The sequence below is a fragment of the Lupinus angustifolius genome, chromosome LG04, assembly GCF_001865875.1.
Source record: "Lupinus angustifolius cultivar Tanjil chromosome LG04, LupAngTanjil_v1.0, whole genome shotgun sequence".
Taxonomy (NCBI): Eukaryota; Viridiplantae; Streptophyta; class Magnoliopsida; order Fabales; family Fabaceae; genus Lupinus; species Lupinus angustifolius.
The window spans coordinates 22940978-22961242 of NC_032012.1; the positions used below are offsets into that span (position 1 = coordinate 22940978).

At 31.6% G+C, this 20265-nt stretch overlaps 4 protein-coding genes across 5 annotated transcripts in view; all 4 read right to left on the minus strand.

Moving 5' to 3' along the window:
* The window catches only part of LOC109346293 (endoglucanase 17-like), a 31010-nt gene extending 11223 nt beyond the window's left edge, over positions 1-19787 (minus strand). The window contains exons 1-10 of one of the 2 annotated variants that reach the window (XM_019585779.1): positions 19382-19787; positions 18981-19187; positions 18480-18680; positions 18275-18367; positions 18004-18165; positions 17504-17615; positions 17235-17398; positions 16377-16717; positions 1739-1746; positions 361-366 (exon numbers count right to left, since the gene is read on the minus strand). In XM_019585779.1, the coding sequence (XP_019441324.1) occupies positions 16385-16717; positions 17235-17398; positions 17504-17615; positions 18004-18165; positions 18275-18367; positions 18480-18680; positions 18981-19187; positions 19382-19639 (1530 nt within the window). In that variant the 5' untranslated portion in view covers positions 19640-19787 and the 3' untranslated portion in view covers positions 361-366; positions 1739-1746; positions 16377-16384. Of the gene's footprint in view, positions 1-360; positions 367-1738; positions 1747-16137; positions 16718-17234; positions 17399-17503; positions 17616-18003; positions 18166-18274; positions 18368-18479; positions 18681-18980; positions 19188-19381 lie in introns of those variants that run through there. The other variant, XM_019585777.1, reaches the window with a different exon arrangement.
* On the minus strand, positions 3152-3589 carry LOC109344733 (uncharacterized mitochondrial protein AtMg00810-like). Its single transcript, XM_019583487.1, has one exon. The coding sequence runs from the start codon at positions 3587-3589 to the stop codon at positions 3152-3154; it is 438 nt and encodes a 145-aa protein (XP_019439032.1).
* On the minus strand, positions 7365-9462 carry LOC109346295 (ethylene-responsive transcription factor ERF071). Its single transcript, XM_019585781.1, has 2 exons — positions 9111-9462; positions 7365-8280 (listed from the first exon to the last, which is right to left on the minus strand). Exons 1-2 carry the CDS (start codon positions 9277-9279, stop codon positions 7553-7555), a joined length of 897 nt encoding a protein of 298 aa, XP_019441326.1. The 5' UTR covers positions 9280-9462; the 3' UTR covers positions 7365-7552.
* On the minus strand, positions 10431-14306 carry LOC109346294 (exopolygalacturonase clone GBGE184-like). The gene is made up of 4 exons (XM_019585780.1): positions 13899-14306; positions 13053-13370; positions 11458-11967; positions 10431-10956 (listed from the first exon to the last, which is right to left on the minus strand). Exons 1-4 carry the CDS (start codon positions 14184-14186, stop codon positions 10714-10716), a joined length of 1359 nt encoding a protein of 452 aa, XP_019441325.1. The 5' UTR covers positions 14187-14306; the 3' UTR covers positions 10431-10713.

Below are 20265 nucleotides of genomic sequence, written 5' to 3' on the forward strand. Positions count from 1 at the left end.
ACATGTTTGAGATCACATTGCATGAAATTTCCATGTCACTCATCCATATTTGATCTATGTCATTGAGTATATTAATATGGTGATCATCGTGGTCGAGTCACACTTAAATGTGATGAAAGTCGCGGTGGTTCCATAGTTAATATATGAGATGGACCAGATTGTATTAAGGAGAAGTCTAAACGTAAATAGCATACGGATGCGCGCCTAAAGAACCTGTGATATAATTGTATCATGAAGATATGAAGCTCAAGTGGGAGATTGTTAGAAATTATAAATTTCTAATTAAGGTGAGCATCATATATTTGATACAATGATATCAGCTATTTATTTTTGGGGTTACATTATAAGTGATCTAATTACTGACAACTCTTAGATTTCTAAAAGCTTATAATGGATATGGGCTTAATGGGTGGATACCCATCAGGTTAACCCATAGGGGATAATGAGAACCCTATAAGTTAACACATAAGGAAGGTTATGGTCCCCGATACACCAAATCAAATTCAGTTTTCTCCTCTCCTCATCAGAGTGAAAACGCAAGTCCCAAGAGGAATCATGGATTTGGTTGAGGAAGACCATCATACCACAAAACCTCTTTCAGAAACATAGATCAAAGGAGCACATACAGGAATATGGATTCATGTATGACATTGCACCCTTTGATTCATATATGTGCGTGAGAATCATGAAATTCAAGATCCTAGGATTGGTATTTCACCAATCATAAGGAATTTCCAACATATTCATCTCTAGTTTTGTAATTTTACATATATTAATCAAATTTGTTGTAGGATATTAATTATCTCAAACCCGATTTCTAAAATTGAATTCAGGTAAAACCTAAACCCAGTCCTATTGAGTTTTACCTGTTAATTCATGTTGGGTTCGGACGAATACTCATAGGTTCAGTTTTTATTAGCATCCTTATGCATTTCAATAAAAGGTTAGAGTGAGGTACTTACATAAATATTAATACATGTGCATTTCAAATATTATTTTCAATGTATTTTTTATCAAAAGTTTACATATATTTATAATTAGTTATAATAAACATATAAAAGGGAGAAATATTTACAAGTATATATATGTGTGTGGTGAATTAAATTTCTTTTTAAAGTTGTTGGGCTCATTTAAGTAAAAGCATCAAAATCAATCACATGATTTACTGACTATTGTTTAATGAGGGCATAAAAAATTGTCTTGGTAAGTAGAGGGCCTCAGCTTGCCTAAACCTTTTTTCTAGCACTGTTATGAAACCCGTGTCAGATGTAAACCAGTAAGAGGTTTCGTATTAGGTTTAATCGGTTTAAACGGTTAAACTGTCTGGTTGAACCGGATGATTTAATATATAATTAATAATTTTTATAAACAAATATATAATTATATTATAAATGTAAAATTTTATATAACTAAAAATTATGTATAATTATATTGAAATAACATCTCTCAATATTTTTTAAGGATCATAGTAAAACAAAATATTAGAGTATTGTTCCATTTTTAAAATTTTAAGTCAATCATCTGGTTTACTTCCCAGTTCAAAGTGGTCTAACTCTGATTCGGTTAAGACTACTAATCATAGCCTTTTTCAAGTCTGGTCATTAGTCAAACCAGTCGGACCGCTTAGTAGGATCCAGTTCTCACAACACTAGGAGGAAAAAAACGAATATTTTAGAGTCATATGTATTTAATGATTATACAGTTTTTTATTATTTCTTTTTCTTTTTCATAACTCAACTTAAAATGTGATGATAATAGTATACTCAAGTTCTCCCCATTTCTTTTTCCCTTTTCTTCTTCTAATGTCTCCTATGAATTTATCCTTCCTCTTATTTCACTTCACCAACACATGTAAATTTTAAAGAATTTAAATACATTAAAAATATAATCTGATGATAAAAAATACCCCTTAGACAAAGATGATGTAACATAGAGAAAAATGTTTATGCATAATACAAGAAATAAAATGTCTAAATAAAAGTAATATACAACATTCTTCATGAATATGAATCGAATCACTCATTATCATTAACTAATCATTCATATATAAATTATCATTGACTCATCATTCATATGTAAAAAAGAGTCATCATACATATATAATTTATCATTATTTCATCATTTATATGTGAATTATTATTGACTCCTTGAATTAGTACTATATTTGCATTGTTAACACAACATATTACATTCATTCTTAAATGATTAATTGATTATTAAACAAAAGTAATATACCTAATGTGAATCATGGACACTGAAATCTTTAACTTCAACATTTGGTAAAAAATTTACCCCAATACATTTTTACATGGTCACCAAAGTACTTTACTGTCATTAAAATCATTTTATTCTAACGCATAGGAACAAATATATTTACACAAATGATTAATACTTCGGATTTTAAATACAATGATATATGATTATCAGTAATGTAAAAAAATACTTATAAAAAAGACTTTTCAGACCAACTTGAAGTATATTTAGTATAAAAGAGTGTTGAAACTTATTTTCTAAGTATATTTGTTAGTTGTCATGACATACATGGTAAAAGAAGAAGAAGACAATCACTCTTAGAATCAAGAAGAAGAAAAAGAAAGATATGCATATCTTATTTATTTGTTTGTATTTGTAAGTGATAATGCATGATGATTACAAGGGAAGAAAGATTTATAAAGATTCAAAGAATAACTAAAAAGGGAAAAACTAAAAACAGAATTAACTAACTATTAAAACAAACTTTCTATTATTGGTTCTTCATAACTAATTTTTCCGCCAAAATTTGTTCTTCATTTTCTGAGTTGAGTGGATTGGTTTGGGTTGTTATTGGGCTTTGAATCTTGAATGTGAACAGTCCCCTACAAGCTAGCATGTGAAAACCGAGCAAGTCAAGCTTGGAAATCAAAGAGTGAAAGGATGTAGGTGGAAGAAGCTTGGTTAAGAGATCTGCTAGTTGAGAAACTGAAGGAATATGAAGGAGGTGTAGGGTACCATTTTGAACATGTTCTCTTACAATATGAAAATCTATTTCAATATGTTTTGTACGTTCATGGAATACGGTGTTTGCTGCAATATGAAGGGCGGATTTGTTGTCATGATAAAGGTTTATTGGTGTTGATTGTGGTATGCCAAGATTAGTGAGAATATGAAGAAGTCAATGTGCCTCACAAGAGGCCATTGCCATGACTCTATATTCAACTTCTGCAGAGGACCTGGAGACTGTGTTTTGCTTCTTGCTCTTCCAAGAAATCAAGGATGAACCCATGAAGAAACACCAACTTTTGGCAAATTTTCGAGTGTCCAGGCAGGCACCCCAATCAGAGTCTGAGAAACCCTTGATACTAATGATATTGTTGCTAGGAAAGAGGAGACCCAATGCAGGAGAATGTTTGAGATATATAAGGATGTGATTTGTTGATGTTTGGTGTTGATCAGTGGGGGCAAAGATGAATTGACTCAGGTGGCTTACAGCATAGGATAGATCAGATATGGAGTTGGTGAGGTAGAGAAGTTTCCCAAGCAGCCTTCTATAGGAGGAGGGACTAGTGAAAGGGATTCCTGAGAAAGAGTGAAGCTTGTTATTATAGTCCATAGGAGTTGTGCAAGGTTTTGCTCCTAGAATTCTTGTTTTTTAGAGCAGGTCAAGAACATATTTCTTTTGGTATAGAATGATACCTTTAGCTATCTAGCAATTTCCATACCTAAAAAGAATTTCAAGTCTCATATCCTTGATAATAAAGTTAGTGTGCAAAACAGATTTAACATGTTGAATTTCAAGTAATGTATTATCTGTTAAGACTGAGTCATCCACATATACTAAGATTGTAGTGAAATCAAGCCCATTTGTTTTAACAAACAAAGAATGATCAGAGTTGTATTTATGAAATCTTAAGTTGGGGTGTTGTTGAGTGATTTGATTTGCCATTACTTGATGAATGTGATTCACTCTGATGGAGATTGAATTGAGAGGAGATTCGCGGGATCAGAAGGTTGAGAAAGTGATGAAATGGAAATGCCGCAGAGTCATCCTTATTGAGGGTGCTCTGATACCATTTAGTTGACATGTTATACCTGGTAAAAGAAGAAGACAATCACTACTGGAATCAAGAAGAAGAAGAAATATATGCAAATCTTATTTCTCTGTGTATATTTACAAGTGATAATGCATGATGATTACGAGGGAAGAAATGTTATAAAGATTCAAAGAATAACCAAAAAGGGAAAAACTAAAAACAAAATTAACTAACTATTAAAATATATTTTTTATTATTGGTTCTTCATAACTAAATTTCTAGCCAAAATCTATTCTTCACTTTCTGAGTTGAGTGGACTGGTTTGGGCTATTATTGGGCTTTGAATATTGTATGTCAACAATGTCATTTGCTTTTAAAACTAGTGACAATTTTCTTATTTCTCCTAAGCAAAATTAATTATGACACTTTCACACTCACCTAGTTGTAGTGTAATAATGTATTTCACTCTATGTTTTATTGGTCAATAAAATATATAATAATTTAATGTTTTCTAATCAACAAAAAAAGAAGTTACTTACATACAAAATATTATATTTAAATATTATTGATTTTTAAATATAATAATACAAATAAATAATGAATAATATATAAATTATATATAAAACTTTATAATAACATTATAATATATATATATATATATATATATATATATATATATACTATCAATAGGAAATGAAAGATATTATAATACATTTAATTTAACTCTCTTTTATGAGAGCACATTGGTCTTCCATAATTTATTTTATTATATATAACATAATATTTGTTGTTAGTTAAGAATAATAAAACTTCAACTAAATATATACCAATTTAACATTTTTACTGTTAAAGGGAGAGTCACATGGAATGAAACAATTTACCATGTTTATTATAAAAATGTGTAAATTAATTTATGTATCAACAAAAATGTTATATTAGCTAATAGTATATTTTTTTTATTGATATTGTTCTATCCGAATCTAAAAGTCATGTTATAGTTGAATTAAACCGTCATATATCAGCAAGGTGCCAGATAAGATGAGCTCACTCCGAGCACTTTTATGCTTTGTTTAGAAGAGGTGATTTGAGAAGGAAAGAGAGAAGGAAGAGAGAAAGAGAAGAAAGTTTAGGTATTTCTCTCATTTGGTACAAGGGATGAATAAGGAGGATGGAGGAAAAACTATGTGGGTCCCACACAAAAACTCTTCTTCTCACTTGTGGGAAGAAAATGAGAATTGAATGTGTTGTCTTTTGTTTTTACAATTTTGCCCATTTTTATCTTGTTTATCATTTTTCTTTTTTTATCTTAACATATTTAATTATTAATATAAAATTATCTTTTTTAATATTTTTTTAAACACTTTAATTAAATCTATATATTTAATTGTTGTTATAAATTATATATTTAATAATAATATTATATTTATTAATATTTTAAACCAAAAAAAATTAATTTATAATGAAAAGTATTATTAATGTGACTAAGGGTATTATTGTCCATTTCATAGGTGAAAATGTAAAGTTCTACTCTCTCTATCTTCTTTTTCTTTTCTTTTTCTCTTCTACCAAACAACTCACAATTCTACTTTTTCTCTCACCATTTTCTTTCTTCTCATCTTCTTTCTCACCTTTTTTTTTATTCTTAACTTTTTCTCTACAACCAAAGGAAGGCTTAGAGCTAATTCGATCAACCAGACAATTAAGAGAAAGAATGTCTTTGACTAGACATGATCCAAATGGCATTACATGAAACCACCACTTCTGCCATTCTCATGTTATGTCATCTGAATAAAGATATCTGCAACAAGCCGCATGCTACCTGCATCTTGTACCCATTCTCCACCAGACGACAAATACATACATAGAATATGACTATGATACCTACAATAAGCTATAAGTCACCTATTTAGAGAGTACGGACTTTTCACATAGCCGCCTAACACGAATTAAGCAACTCAGGCTTGTGTCTAAGATAGACATGACAATACCATATGCTCAGACGCTTGGGTAACATCTAATAGAGAATATTTCATATTATTCTACACTATAAATTGAGGATATCCCATAAGGAAAATATCTTAATTCTTTTTTATTACTCTTAATTATATTATCTATACTCTCTCATACATTTGTTAAGGTACCTACACAAACGCTTTAAAACTAATCTCTAACGACATCTAAAGGACTCATTGTTCGACGACAACTACCCGTCCAACCCTTCTTTTCCCATATAGAAAAACACATGTTAATTATCATTCATATTTGATAAAATTAATATATATAAATGATGAGTTATGTAAAAAATGGGCAGTTTATTTATCTAATTAAACAGAATAGATTATCATATAACAAATTTAAATATTGGTCTTTTTAGCTGAAAACCTATGGGCGCCCACTGCGCGCCGCGTCTGTTGTTTATATCTAAGAAAAGGAAAACTGCGTTGAAACTTCAAATCCGTAAGCCGAAAACAGCAGCGCCACTAGATTCTCTGACCATATTACGCTAATAACTGCTTTTGCGTGTCCCCATCACTACGCCCGTATTCAATGATTCCAAATAATTTACCCAAAACAATATCCTCCACGTAATCGCAAAGCAACATGAATATCTTTTTATAATTAACAATTAATCATTCTTAACCCACTTTCATCAACAAAATGAATAGGATACATACACAACTTTAAAGTATCATTTCATTTTAATAATTATCAGAGAAAAAAACTAAATTGATTTTAACAAACGTTGTTTGGCTGCTTGCAATTTGGCACAACAAATTCATTTTGCAGACCACATAGTATTGTATAGTTTTCTAAAGTTAAAACAAATATATCCAATCTCATTTCCTTTTGTTTTTTAGTCATAGAACAAAAAAATATTCACGATTCCTGGCGTTAAACATACGCTGCGTCCGCTCGAGAAATTATGCACTAATTAACATGATCAATCTCAATTAAATTCTCACAAGAAATCAATGATTTAAAATTAGATACATTTATTTTAAATTAATATAAAGTTGTGATTGAAATTATTAATCCTAATTAATCATTTACCACATCTCATTCATGATTTTCATATGAGGATTGACCAGTTAAAAGGAACGGAGATGAAACGAGTGAAATTAAACACAACACACTAATTAACACCCGATAAAACTGAATTTTATTATTTTAAACCAACTTTGAGTATATCTAATTATCTATATTCTATGAATTATTTAAATAAAACTGAATTCTATTATTTTAATTAACGCTTATTTTCTTATTTTATTAATTCTTTATATTTTGAATTAAACAAACATATTTACAAATTAAATCTGTGTCAATGCACACAAAAAATTACAATAACAGCACTAATTGAAATTCAAAGTTTCAAACATAGTTAATTTCAGCAGGGAAATTCACCGTTCAACATAACACCAAAAGAAAAATAAAAAGTCAACGAAACTGAATGAAAAACCCTTTACATTTTCGCCCAACTTAACAGCTGAACTGGATTAAGAAAAATCAACTAAAATTTCAGAAACAGCTTTCACAGAATATCCTTATTCATCAAAACTCCAAAGATCCCCAACCAAACTTTCCTGAACATTATTTGACTCAGTTGATTGGCCATCATAGTAAGGAATCTGAAAAAACTTCATGTAATTCTCATAAGCCATTAACTCCTCTGTAAGCTTCAGCACATCATTCTTTACTTCTTGCCCTTCATTCATTACCTCTTTCACTTCTGAAACCTCTTTCACATTCACATTCACATTCATCTCTCCACTGAAACAACCATTCCCATTCACCGTTGTGGAGTAAGCACCTTCTGAACCAGACCCACATTTTTCATCACTCGAAATAATAACTGGGTCAGTCACAAGATGAGAAGAAATTGCCCCAGCTTGGTTCAGGTCATAACCAAACTCCAAGTGCAGATTTTTAATAATTGGGGCATTATTCAAATTACCACAACGGTATGGTTGCTGATTCGATGGATTTTTTTGTGGTGGGAGAGGTGGACGATTATTTCGAGCTTGAATTGAATACTCATCATCTTCATTAGGGAAATTGACCTTGGCTTTTTTGCCTCGGATTTTTCGAGCTTCTCTATCATAGGCTCTAGCAGCTTCTTCAGCAGTATTGAATGTTCCAAGCCAAACACGAACTCCTTTTCCTGGATCACGAATCTCAGCTGCCCATTTTCCCCACGGACGCTGCCGAATTCCTCTGTAGAGATTTTTCCTCTGCCTCTTCACAGGCTTCTCAACTTGCTTAGTAGCTGTTTCTACAAAATCACATTCACATATCAAAGTATTTCCTACTTATCCTATCGGTAAGAGACTAATCTCCCAGGCAAACTACCTTTGTCTAAGCGAAAACTCCTCCCGATAATTTTCACATATGAACTCATGGATCAAAGCAGAGACATAAGCCTCTTCCACCGGGACCAACACATTAGTGTCACAGCCCCAACAGAGCCCTGCCAATTTGTGGTTTTATAGTCTCCCCAATTGTATATATAACAATATCAGCCACATTTTCTCAGAAACATCAATAATTGCTGTAAATATGATTTTGACAAGATCGCCTACCCGAAAACCAGGGCACGACAATGGTCACAGTTTCATATACTTCCAAAACATTGACATTGCAGACTTATTTCAAGGAAATGAAGCTGATATGACCACAATTGCAATTGTAATATGATTTAGATAACTCTAAAATCAAAGCTGTAAATTAAATTCAAAAGCATGTATATGATGCCTAAAAATATTATTTCAATATATATACAAATATCATTTCATAAACTACCAATCATCTTGGGTACCGGATGTTCCAATGATGGACCAGGTGATAAGATGTCGTAAAAAAAAATCAAACAGTCTTAAATTTAAATTATTTTTTAGTAATAAATTGAAATTATTTTTTACTAATAAATTTATATTTTTTAAAAATTAAGAAAACTTTTTGAATTGAAGTACTTGTTACCGAAGAGATCCTTACTATTTACTTCAGGGCATAACAAAACAAGTAGCTAAAATGACACTACGTAGGTTTTGCTCAAATTATAAAAAAAAAATATAGAAAAATATGTTTTAAGTAAAGAACAGTTACCCAAGGAAGGTTGGGATGATGTCTTCACAATGGTGGATTGTTGGTAAGAGGAATCTAAGTCGAAATCATTCTGCTGTTTACCGAATGAGTTAGGCCAGATCTCCGAGGCGGTGAGGCGGCGGTTTCCACGGCGAGGGATGAAGTCAGCGATTATAGCACCACCACACATGTTGCTTGATGCAGGTTAATTATTGTAATTGGTTTTGCTTTGTTTATTACTAAAGCAAATGTTTAAGAATGGGTTTAATGGGAAAGATGATGTAGAATGATGGCTATAGATTTTGTGGAATGGAAGGGTTTATGTTTGTTTAGAGAGTTTTTAAATGCGTGAGAATGAAAGGGATGTGAAAATTTTGGAAGGGGCAAAAAGGCTTTTGTAGTGGGGAAAGATGAGGGGAGTTTGTGACAGAGACACGCAAGGAAGCTTCCTTGGGTTACCTACTCCATGACTCGTTTTGCCTACTAAATAAATCCTTGCGTGGCTGGCATGCACTTGTTTTGGGGACATACTACATAGACACTTTAAGGTCTTAGGTTGAATTTTTTAAGACCCACTAGCAAGGGACAAGACTCTATCCATTTCAGCAAGTTGGTCTTTAGCTACACATAAGTTTAATTTTCCAATTACACCTTATATATCGAGCAAGATGTAGTATAGTAGACAGAATAATAAAATAATATTTTTAATATATTTTCATTTCGCTTTTAATGATAAAAATATTGAAACTCTATTCTTGTCTAAAATTCTACACAGATGTTAAAACATATTTCCTAAATCATGAAGAATTGTAGCATGGGAATATGAAGGAGATGCATGTATGAAATTCTTTATCATTTGTTACTATCTGGAATACATGTCATGTTAAAAATCAAATTATTTTTTAGAATCATATCTTGCACTTAGATGAAGTTGAGTTAATTTATTTAAGTTCTTGGAGCTTTTGAAAGTAAGATTCGAGAGATTTTCTTATTCTTAAGCTAAATGGATTTTAAATCATTTATTGTGCATTTTTTATGTTAAACTGTTATTAGACTTTTGGTAGACTAAAGTACCACTAGCTCTCCTTAACCTCTATCTTTTTTCAATATTATTCACTTATGTTGTCGATAAAAAAGACAAAAATGATGTTTTATTATAAATGAAAAGATAAAGATCATTTTGATTTTTTTTATATCACTTGTATCTTCATAATAGGAGAATATCAATCATTATTTACTAACAAGACATGCGAACATGTGAAAAGATTAAAACAGGCTAGTTTTGGCATTAGTAGTTACAAGTGTTGACCTCAGCCTCATACAAATTAAATAAGATGAGCATATAACAAAATAAAGCCTCATAAGACTAGTGCTTTCATTTGAGGATGGCAATCAATGTCTCCATCATGCCTCAGCTATAAATTTGTTACAAGAGAGTGTGATATTTACATACTAACATCAAATATCTAGCCAAGAAATGCAAATCTGAAGGGGATATATGCGTGTAAACAACCCCGGTGAGAAGCAATAATTAAATTAAAAAATTTATAAGGGGGTACCATTATATATATAATGATGTATAATGGTACCAAGTGTTTATATAGTAACCAAAATTTAGAAGAAATTACAATATAGCACAAGCTGGTGGGTTGAGTTTCCCTCCAAATATAGCCTTTGCATTCACACAAGAAGAAACTAATGCTGTAATTCCAACTGGGCCATGAAGAATCAAATCAACATCTGCTATTTCAACACCATCACAAGGGTTCATTGAGCTGCATTGCAAAGACACTGCAACGTTTGAGACTGTAGTTCCTTTTATCTTACGGAAATGAACATCACTGATTTTCCATAGAGAATTTGATGGCTGCACATGTATACATACAAAAAAGAAGGGTTTCAATACGAAGCATATTGATATAATATATGGACTTACACGTTAAACCTACATTGCATTTAATTTGCATGCTTAATAGATTGTGATGATTAGGTATTATGAGTCACTTTTATTTGACTAAAATAAAATATTTATGCAGTTTATTTCAATATTACTATATATATAAGTTTGTAATATTTGATAAGCTAATAAATATAGCTTTTGTGTGAATTTAACAAGATATAAGAGAGAATTATAAGTGACTCTGGTGAATGATTTTTTTTTAAATTAAAAATCCCCACATTATGATCTTAAAATTTAATTGAAGTAATTTAATTATTAGTCTTTTATGTTTTTTTTACTTATCATATCAATCTTCTATGTTCAGCTTGAGACTCTTCAATGTTGAGTTCACTTATCAGTCTCTAACTAGATTTTCAATTCTAAGTTATATTATTATCAGCTTCAAACATTCATAAGTAGTTTACTTACAGCTCTTTGCTTCTTGCCACCATAACTCTGGTCAATGATGATTGGATTCTGGACATCTTCCATAATAAGATCTTCAAAAACAATGTTCTTAGCTTCCCCTGGCTTTGTCCCTATCCATGTTTTAATTCTAGCGCCATTGGTTGTCCTTATAAAGGTGCAATTGGTAACAGAAACACCATCCACACTTTCCTCTTCAGGCCTCTTACCAAGGCTTCCAACACTGATGCCATGGCCGGGGCCACAAGTAACATCTCTGATAGTAATGTTAGTTGAGCTATGTCCAATGGAAACACAATCATCACCGGTTCCAATCATGCTGCTTAATAAACTGACCTTGTCACTCATGCTTATGTGCATTCCATCAGTGTTTGGACTATTTCCAGGAGCAGTCATTGTGATGCCAGTGAATGTAAGGTTGTTACAACGATGGACATGGTAATGGAAGTACATGCTGTCTAATGATGTGATTTCTTTCACGTTTGAGTTTATCACTTTATCGAACCTCAGATTCTGCATGCGTGCATTTACGTGTAATAAACTTGTCAGTTGCAAAAAGCTAATTGCTATTGAAAATTTAGCTAGGCACATATTCTAAATAAAACATTGATGATTATCTATCCCAAAGTCTTATGTTCTATATAATTAACTTTACTCAAGTAATATAAAAATGTTAATTTATATTTTTATAACTTTTTTTTTTAATTTAATGATATTTTTTTATTGAACTGATACAAGAAAATGACACAAAAATTGGACAAGGATCTTTATCCAACATTTGCCGCTCTTGTCTAAGTATAATGGAATCGAAATGCAGAAATGTATTTTATAGTGATTTTAAATTGCTAATTCATATTTCTTATACCTACATTATTAAGTGTTGACGAGGGATATAAAAAAAATAGAAAAAATGTATTCACTGATAGTTTAAAATTTTTATACAGTGTTACTATGTTATCCGTTATTTATATTTAACCATTATTAATTTTCATAAAAACTTAAAAAGTACTACAAATGAATAATAGATAATGCATTAATTATGTAAATCTTTATACTCACATCATATAAATATTACATATTTAAAAAAGCTTATAAAACATATTTGGATTTATGTTCCGAAAAAATAAATTTATTAAATTAGCTTAGCATTTTCTTATAAGCTCCTTTTAATTTATTTATACAGGTTAATTAATATAGTAACTCTTTTATCCAACTTTAACAAACTTGTAAAGTAAGTCTATGAGAATGAAATCTCTTTAACTTATAGCTATATAAAGTAACGTGTTAATATGTGTAAAATTGGTGCAAAAATCAGGTTAAAAATTTGATGTCCATCAGATCAAGGAAATGAATAATAGATAGATATTCTCCACACTACACATATATTCTAAATTATGTTCTAATTTTTAATCACTGTCCCAAATTTTAGTAGCTAAGAAAATAATATATACAAAATCATCTTTGTGAAATAGTTTATTCAATTAAGAGGTTGAGTTCTTAGTTTCTAATAAAAAATCTGTTCTTTTTCTTTTTTTATTATTCCGTAGCCAAAGAAAAATTAGTCAAAATTATCTATATCCTGTTAAATATATGCTTACAGCTGGGAGGGGAGCACAATTTTGGGTTTGCTTGCAGTCATTGAACTTCCAATTAACTGGACCTTGGCCATCGAAAACTCCATTGCCTTGCACTACCAAACCATCAATGTCTTCAAATGTGAACCATTGTGGGCTAACATACTCTGATAAATCTGTGATGGCTTTAATTGTTCCTTGAATTTCAACGGTTATGGGCTTTGGGCTGGTACACGGCCCAGAAAACAGTGTTGGTCCAGCAAGAAATATTCCCTTTGGGATCAAAACTTTTGCAGGATTAGTACTGTTTTTGCATGCTTCTCCCCATGCAGCCCTAAATGCCTGCACATATATCATAGCAAAATAATTCATATTTGTATGTTACATCCGTGTCACATAATGTAATTAGGATTAAGAAGAGAGTCATCGGAGAACAATTCTAATATAAAAACTGTATGAACAATAAGATTGAGTTTTACAATCATTACATGAATGTTATGATTAAAAGTTAGTCATTAGTCAATAAACACTTAGAAAAGTTATGTAATGTATATTCTAATCTCGGCCGCTCTAATAAAATCTAATGATTTATATTGTTCTGATTTCTTATGGTAACCCATTATTTTAAGATGAGTAGTTATAGTTGTGATGAATCAAATAGCTTATAAACTTTAACCAAGTAAAGCTAACAAGAATTATTTTTATGAAACTTAAATTCAATTTTGAGTTGGATCAATTATTATAGAGCCTATCCGCTAATTACCTCTTCAAATTTCAACTTGCGTCCATCATTTTAATCAATAGTTAAATTACCATTTGTGCATGCATGATATTCATTAAACTTGGATATCATAATTAAATTAAACTCACGACAACACTGTCATTCTTGCCATCCGCCACAGCACCAAATAGTGTGACATCAAAAACTTTAACACCACCAGCATCAACAACAGCACTAGCACTAGCTTGGGCAACCAGATTATTGTCAATTGGAGCACCTTCACCTTCACCAGGACCAGGTTCAGCACCGGCATCAATATCAGCCTCAGAATATTGAAGGAGGTTACGACCAGTTTCAAAGTCACGTGATGCTCCTATCATACTGCATGAGAGGAAAACTATACCTAATAAGGAAAAAATTATATTTGCCGTAGCCATGGTAATTACCTCTAACTTAAACCTTTAATTACTATTATAACAACAACGTAATTTCAAATTGCGGTTGCCTATTGTGGTTATGCAACCTCAATTATTGTAACTGCAATTTGAAATTTACGTTCAATGATATTTGGAGGTATTCATATTTATAGAAGAAAAAGTATATTATACTGATTGCTAAGGAAATCTATTTTTGGGAAGTGTTATCCTATTAATAAGGATATTGGAAAATTTTAGACTTCAGCTTCTCCTCGTTTAGTGTTGCCTTCCCCCACATTTAGCAATACAATGATCAATGAATGGCTTGTGATGGCCACTTTTGAGCCCTTAATTTGATACAAAATTTTGGAAAAAAGTTCATAAATGCAAAAAAGTTAATGCAAGGTGTGATCAATACCAATTAAAATATTTACTTTTTTTGAATTTTTAATAAATACTAAATTACAAAATTACTGTTAATTAATATCACACATTAATTTTTGTGATTAGGAATGGCAACGGGCACAGGCGGATGCGGGTAGTGTTTTCCCGTGCCCAAACCCGTAATATTTGCGGGTAGCAGATATTTATGGGTATCCAACGGGTTTTTAATTTTAATTATATATTTAAATAATTTATGATGATCAATATATCAAAATAATTGTTACATGAATAATATGATATTTATATGATAAGTTTATTATCATAGTCAAATATATGTAATTTATTATAAAATAATAATAACTTAAAATAATAATAAATATATATATATAATTAACTAAAAACTAAATATATAAATTTGTGGATAACCGCATGGCGGGTATCACAAAATCTGTTCCCGCCCATAAGCTATTATTGCGTATACCCGTTGCGGGTATTTCCATGAGTATCCACGGGTCAGATTTTTTTGTCATCTCTACTTATGATTAGTTGAAAAAACTTATTTCAATTAAAAATTTAGTAATTAAGTATTTATTTGATTTTTTTGGTACTTTCAATAAGATATAGATTATCTTTCCCTATTTCTATTTCAATTTCTTGTCTTAGTCTAATGAAAAAATACAACATAATTATTTTTTTTTTCAAAAACATAAAGTTACAATTTTTATTACTTGAAGAAACTTGATCGGTTGAATTTAAGCAATATGAAAGAGTGGTAAGTTCATTGAAGTACCTTGAACGTAAAAGGTAAAAACGTTAAGGGTTATTTGATGATCTTAGCTGAATACAGCTGAAGAGTTGAAAGCCTAACCAAGCTAGTAACCGTATTTATCCATTGGTCACTGATGTATGCACATATTAGAGGAATGTGTTTTGATCCCATTGGGCTTTGAGGTTTTGTTTGGTTACAATTTTGAGGAAGTTCTTATCAAAAAGAGAAAGAATTGCGATCCCTACGTCTGACATTCCTGACTACTGTAAAAAGTAAAAACAATTGAGAGCCTAAACCCGCTTCACATGTCTCTCAAAAATCAAAATGCTTGCTCTCCACTTTCAACTTTCAAGTTTCAACGGTCAAATACTTGTTTCCCGAAAGATAAAGATAAAGAAGGTTAAGAAAAATAATTCATATTACCCTTTATTTAAAATTTGGAGTTATAAACTATGGTCTATTTCCGAGATTTTAGGAAAAGTTCCTCCATTAACTTTCTTGATTTACCTCTTGAATATGGATAAATCTTTCCAATATATTTAAAATAAACATAATTTAATTTGATTGTGATCATTGATTCAGGTTATAATGGAATAAAAAATTCCATTTTATCTTTTTAAAGAAAGTTAATTCAGTGGCTCATTGAATATCTTGTAATGTTTTATCTATTTTATATTTCTACAAAATCTTTTAATATTTTAAAATAACAATAATATTTATCACACACTTATTTATCACATTTTTTACCACATATTTCTTCCTTCTTACTGGTAACAAAATTATAAGATTTATGTTATTAATAATTTCTATGCAAAGAACTAAGGCAAATCAAACATCATTAGATTCAAGTTCTTGAGAAATTGAAATTTGAAAACCACCACTAGTTTCCCAAACCTTGGACAATTTTACATACATATATAGCCATTACCCCAGACTTATGCCATCTCCGGCAACAAAGTTATACCAAATAAATACTCATAATACTAAAACTTTTTCAAGGGGTGGCCAAAATGATTGTGCACATAAATTATAAGAAATACACCAAGCAAGTTTGAGATACTAGCCACTATAGCTGACCAAATGAGTGTGCAAGATAAGCCAGTGACCCCACAAGGGGTGCGTTAATATATGTAGCTGGCTCTGATTGCTCATAATCTGACCGTTCATCTGGGAACCTATCATGAAGATCTGGCCCACCAACAACAGCACCCACTAGAACATTGGGGTTAGGGGATTGTGAGTTCATGACACTGAAGCCTGCAGAACATTGGATTTTCCCAGGGTGTACTGCAATGGATGGAAGAGATGAGCCCCTATGGTGTATCCTTCTTGGGTACCTTGGACCATACCCCACCATGTAGGACATTTTCACGGGATTGTCTCCTAGCAAGTAATCCACCTAAAAAAATCATAAATCATTCAATTATCAAGAAAAAAGTGCACATTACAATTTGTTACATCAAACTAACACTTACATGTATTATATGGGGAGGTGTTCCACTTATTCTAAGAGTAACTTAAAAAAAAACATACACAACATCTTAGTCGTCTATTATAGTAAAATCTAATGGTTCAAATCTACTTACTAATTCGAATCCTTGGATTTTCCTATAATGAATAGCTAAAATGTGGGTTATATTTTTTTAACTTACTTTTGGAGTAAATGGATTGTCGATGGAAATATAACACGCTAGACATAGTTGTTAGAGAAAAATATATATGCAATAACTTGAGAGTTTTTTACATTGTTATTGTATAATTCACCATTCATATTTAATCATTAGTGATTATATATAAGTAATAAAAAGCTTTTGCACTGATAAAAGATAGAGTATAGATATTCACCTCAATACAACACCACAAACACCTAAAGAGCAATTTTGTCCTAGTTTATGTTACAGGAATCATTTTTTTACCTGTTTCTTGGCTATTGTCCTGAGCCTCTTTGGGGTTACTGTGGTTCCACCACAGTTTACAACCATATGGGACATGGTTAAGTATTTGGCATAGGTTAACAATAAGAAGGAGGTGGATGTTACATACTGCATGTTGCTATCATTCATCTTGAACAATAATCCACCTGTGTAGTTTTTCAAGTTTCAAAAACCATAATTAAACGTTATACACATTCGATCAGACTTGAAGAGGATGGATAAGAATAAGAAAAGAGGGAAAAGGACCTTACCAGGGGTATATTGGGAAGCAGAGAAAGATGCTCCAGGAATTAGAGAACAAATGAAATTGTCTGCATGACCCTTGTAATCATGCAGGGATTGTACCTTTTGAATAAGGAATTCCTAAAATCAAAGAGCACAAAAAAACTAGTTCAATTAACGATAATTTATTCTTTTCTCTTAAGGTGGGAATCTCCTACAAAGAGATCCAACATTGGCATAATACCAACATTGCGTTAGTTTAGTAGTGTAAAGTCCACTTGATCGACAGTCAATAGTTCAATTCCTGAGAACAACACTTGATGGGAGTGGCAGCCACATACCCCAAAAAAAAGGATTAGTTGTTTACCCACAGGTGAGGGATACCCTTAGTTATACAAACAAATGTTATCATAATATCATGTTAAAATAATGTCATCACTCTTTACACAAACCATTTAACTTGAAAGTTTAATTAAAATCAATTTTGTTACTGGTTTTGCAATAGGCAAAGAATAAAAATAGAGTGGACCTTGGAAAGAAGTATCCTTGCTCCAACATGCTTGTTATCCCACCCAAAAGTATTATCAAACTGAGCAGCGCCAAGAATGTGTCCATTGACTTGAATGTAGTTTAAGTACATTGGATTCTTAGTGGCCTTATGCAACCAAGCAGCACCCCACAACAGCTCATCCTACCATATTATCAAGGTAATATTTAATTTAAGTGTGCTTTTTTCCACTAACTAACTGAACAATATCACATATCCACAATATCACATATGGACAAAATTGAAACTATACCAGATAACCAGAGTAATCACAATAGAAGGGACACACAACATGCTTCAAGGAATTGCTGTAGGCTCCCCTGTATTTATCAGCAAACTGGAATACCTATAACCAAAAACCAAAATCTAATCTCAGATTTATTTACTACTAAATCAAATGTTGAGTATTGAAAATGGTATTTTGTTCTCCCTTGTGAATCATAATTCATAAGCCATACCCTGATAGCCCTCCTGACTAGAATTTTGGAGTATACAGGGTCACTTCTTCTGAAAACAAGAGAAGCAGCTGCAAGAGCTGCAGCAGTTTCCGCTGCCACTTCTGAACCTGGGTTGTTTGCATCTATCTTGAACACACTTCTTGGTGTGTCCATGTCCTCAGGTCTCTCCCAACAAGCATGGTCCTTTTTAGCATCTCCTACCTGCAAAACCCAAACCCAAACCCAAAATCAATTTCTTATGAAAAATAAATACAGAAAGAAAGAGTTAGGATTTAGGAACATAATCACTAGGCTACTTTGTCATTTGTACATTAAAATATCATCATAAACATGCTCACTAGGAACACAGTTCATGTACCTATTCCTTTGACTCTTTGAGTATGCCATTTTTCATGAACCTACTCGTTAGAAACACTTTTTACATTGTTATAATTTTTATAAGTACAATATGCAAGATTAATCATGGAACTTAGTAACTATGATTGGGAAGAGAAAAGAAACCTGAACATAAATGATGTTTGGATGTACAGTAGCTTTGAGAAGATAATCAGTACCCCACCGAATAGCCTCTCTAGCATTCTGTAACTCACTTTTCATTAGCCCACCAAACTCAATAACGCTCCAAGAAAGCATTGTGGTAGTGAAAGCCATTGGAAAACCAAACTTAACGTTGTCCCCAGCATCATAGTACCCTCCAACCAAATCAACCTGCATTGCACATTAACACAAAAAATAAGCAACCTACAATGTCCAAAAAAAAAACAAGGGAAAACTAACTGAGGATAGAAATATATCACAAATGACAAAAAATAAGCAACCTACAATTAAAATGACGATACAATAACAATGTATAAAACTCATACTGCATTCAATTTTTCTCTCCCTAAACTAAAATAACATACATGCATGGCTGAGCCATCAGAGAGAGCAGAGTCTTTTCTCCAAGAAATTCTCTGGTTAGAAAGGAGCTTCCCTGATCTCTGGCCTTCAAAGAAGAGTATAGATTTGGAGAGTGCATCTCTGTAGTTATGGGTGGCAAAACGAGAATGGTGATGGTGTAAAGGGTGATTGTGATAATGGAGTGGGAAAGCATTAGAATGTAGAAGGAGAAGAGTAGAGAAAAGAGAGAACAGAAGAGTGAAGGAAAGAGAGAAAATCATTTTTAAAAAAAGTAAACAACCAAACTGGCAGCGCCACCTGCAAGTTACAGTGTACTATCTTGTGTTTGAACTCTGCTATTTATAAAAGCAAAAGCTGCCTCTGTAACTTCTTCCATGTTCCGTTACAATAATTAGGTCCACATCCTCCTCCTTTTGGTGCGTTCCGTATCTGAACTGGGATTAGGAGATAAAAATTCTTGAATTTATACTTGTAATCAAAAATTAAAATATCATATAATTATATTTCAATAATAAAAGTGTCACATGTTATTTGTGATATACTTATCTTTTTATTAATGGAAAGTATATAACTCTCCATACCTAATTGAGCAATTGATTTTTTAGTATTATTAAGGGTATTATTCTTCAATCTCTTAGATAAGAAATCAATCTACTTTGGAGTATAATGCTAATAAATGTTACTCTCAAGAATTTAGTATTAACTTTTTGGTTATCCAATCTAGTAGAACATTATATTATTACACCAATACCTTCTGATTTTCCTACTAAATCCTCAAGTTCTCTTATTCACATGAAAATGATATAGCAAGTAAACTTAGATATATTGGTGATATTTTCAACCGAGACATATTTATCTCACATTAAGAATACTTGTGATTAACCAT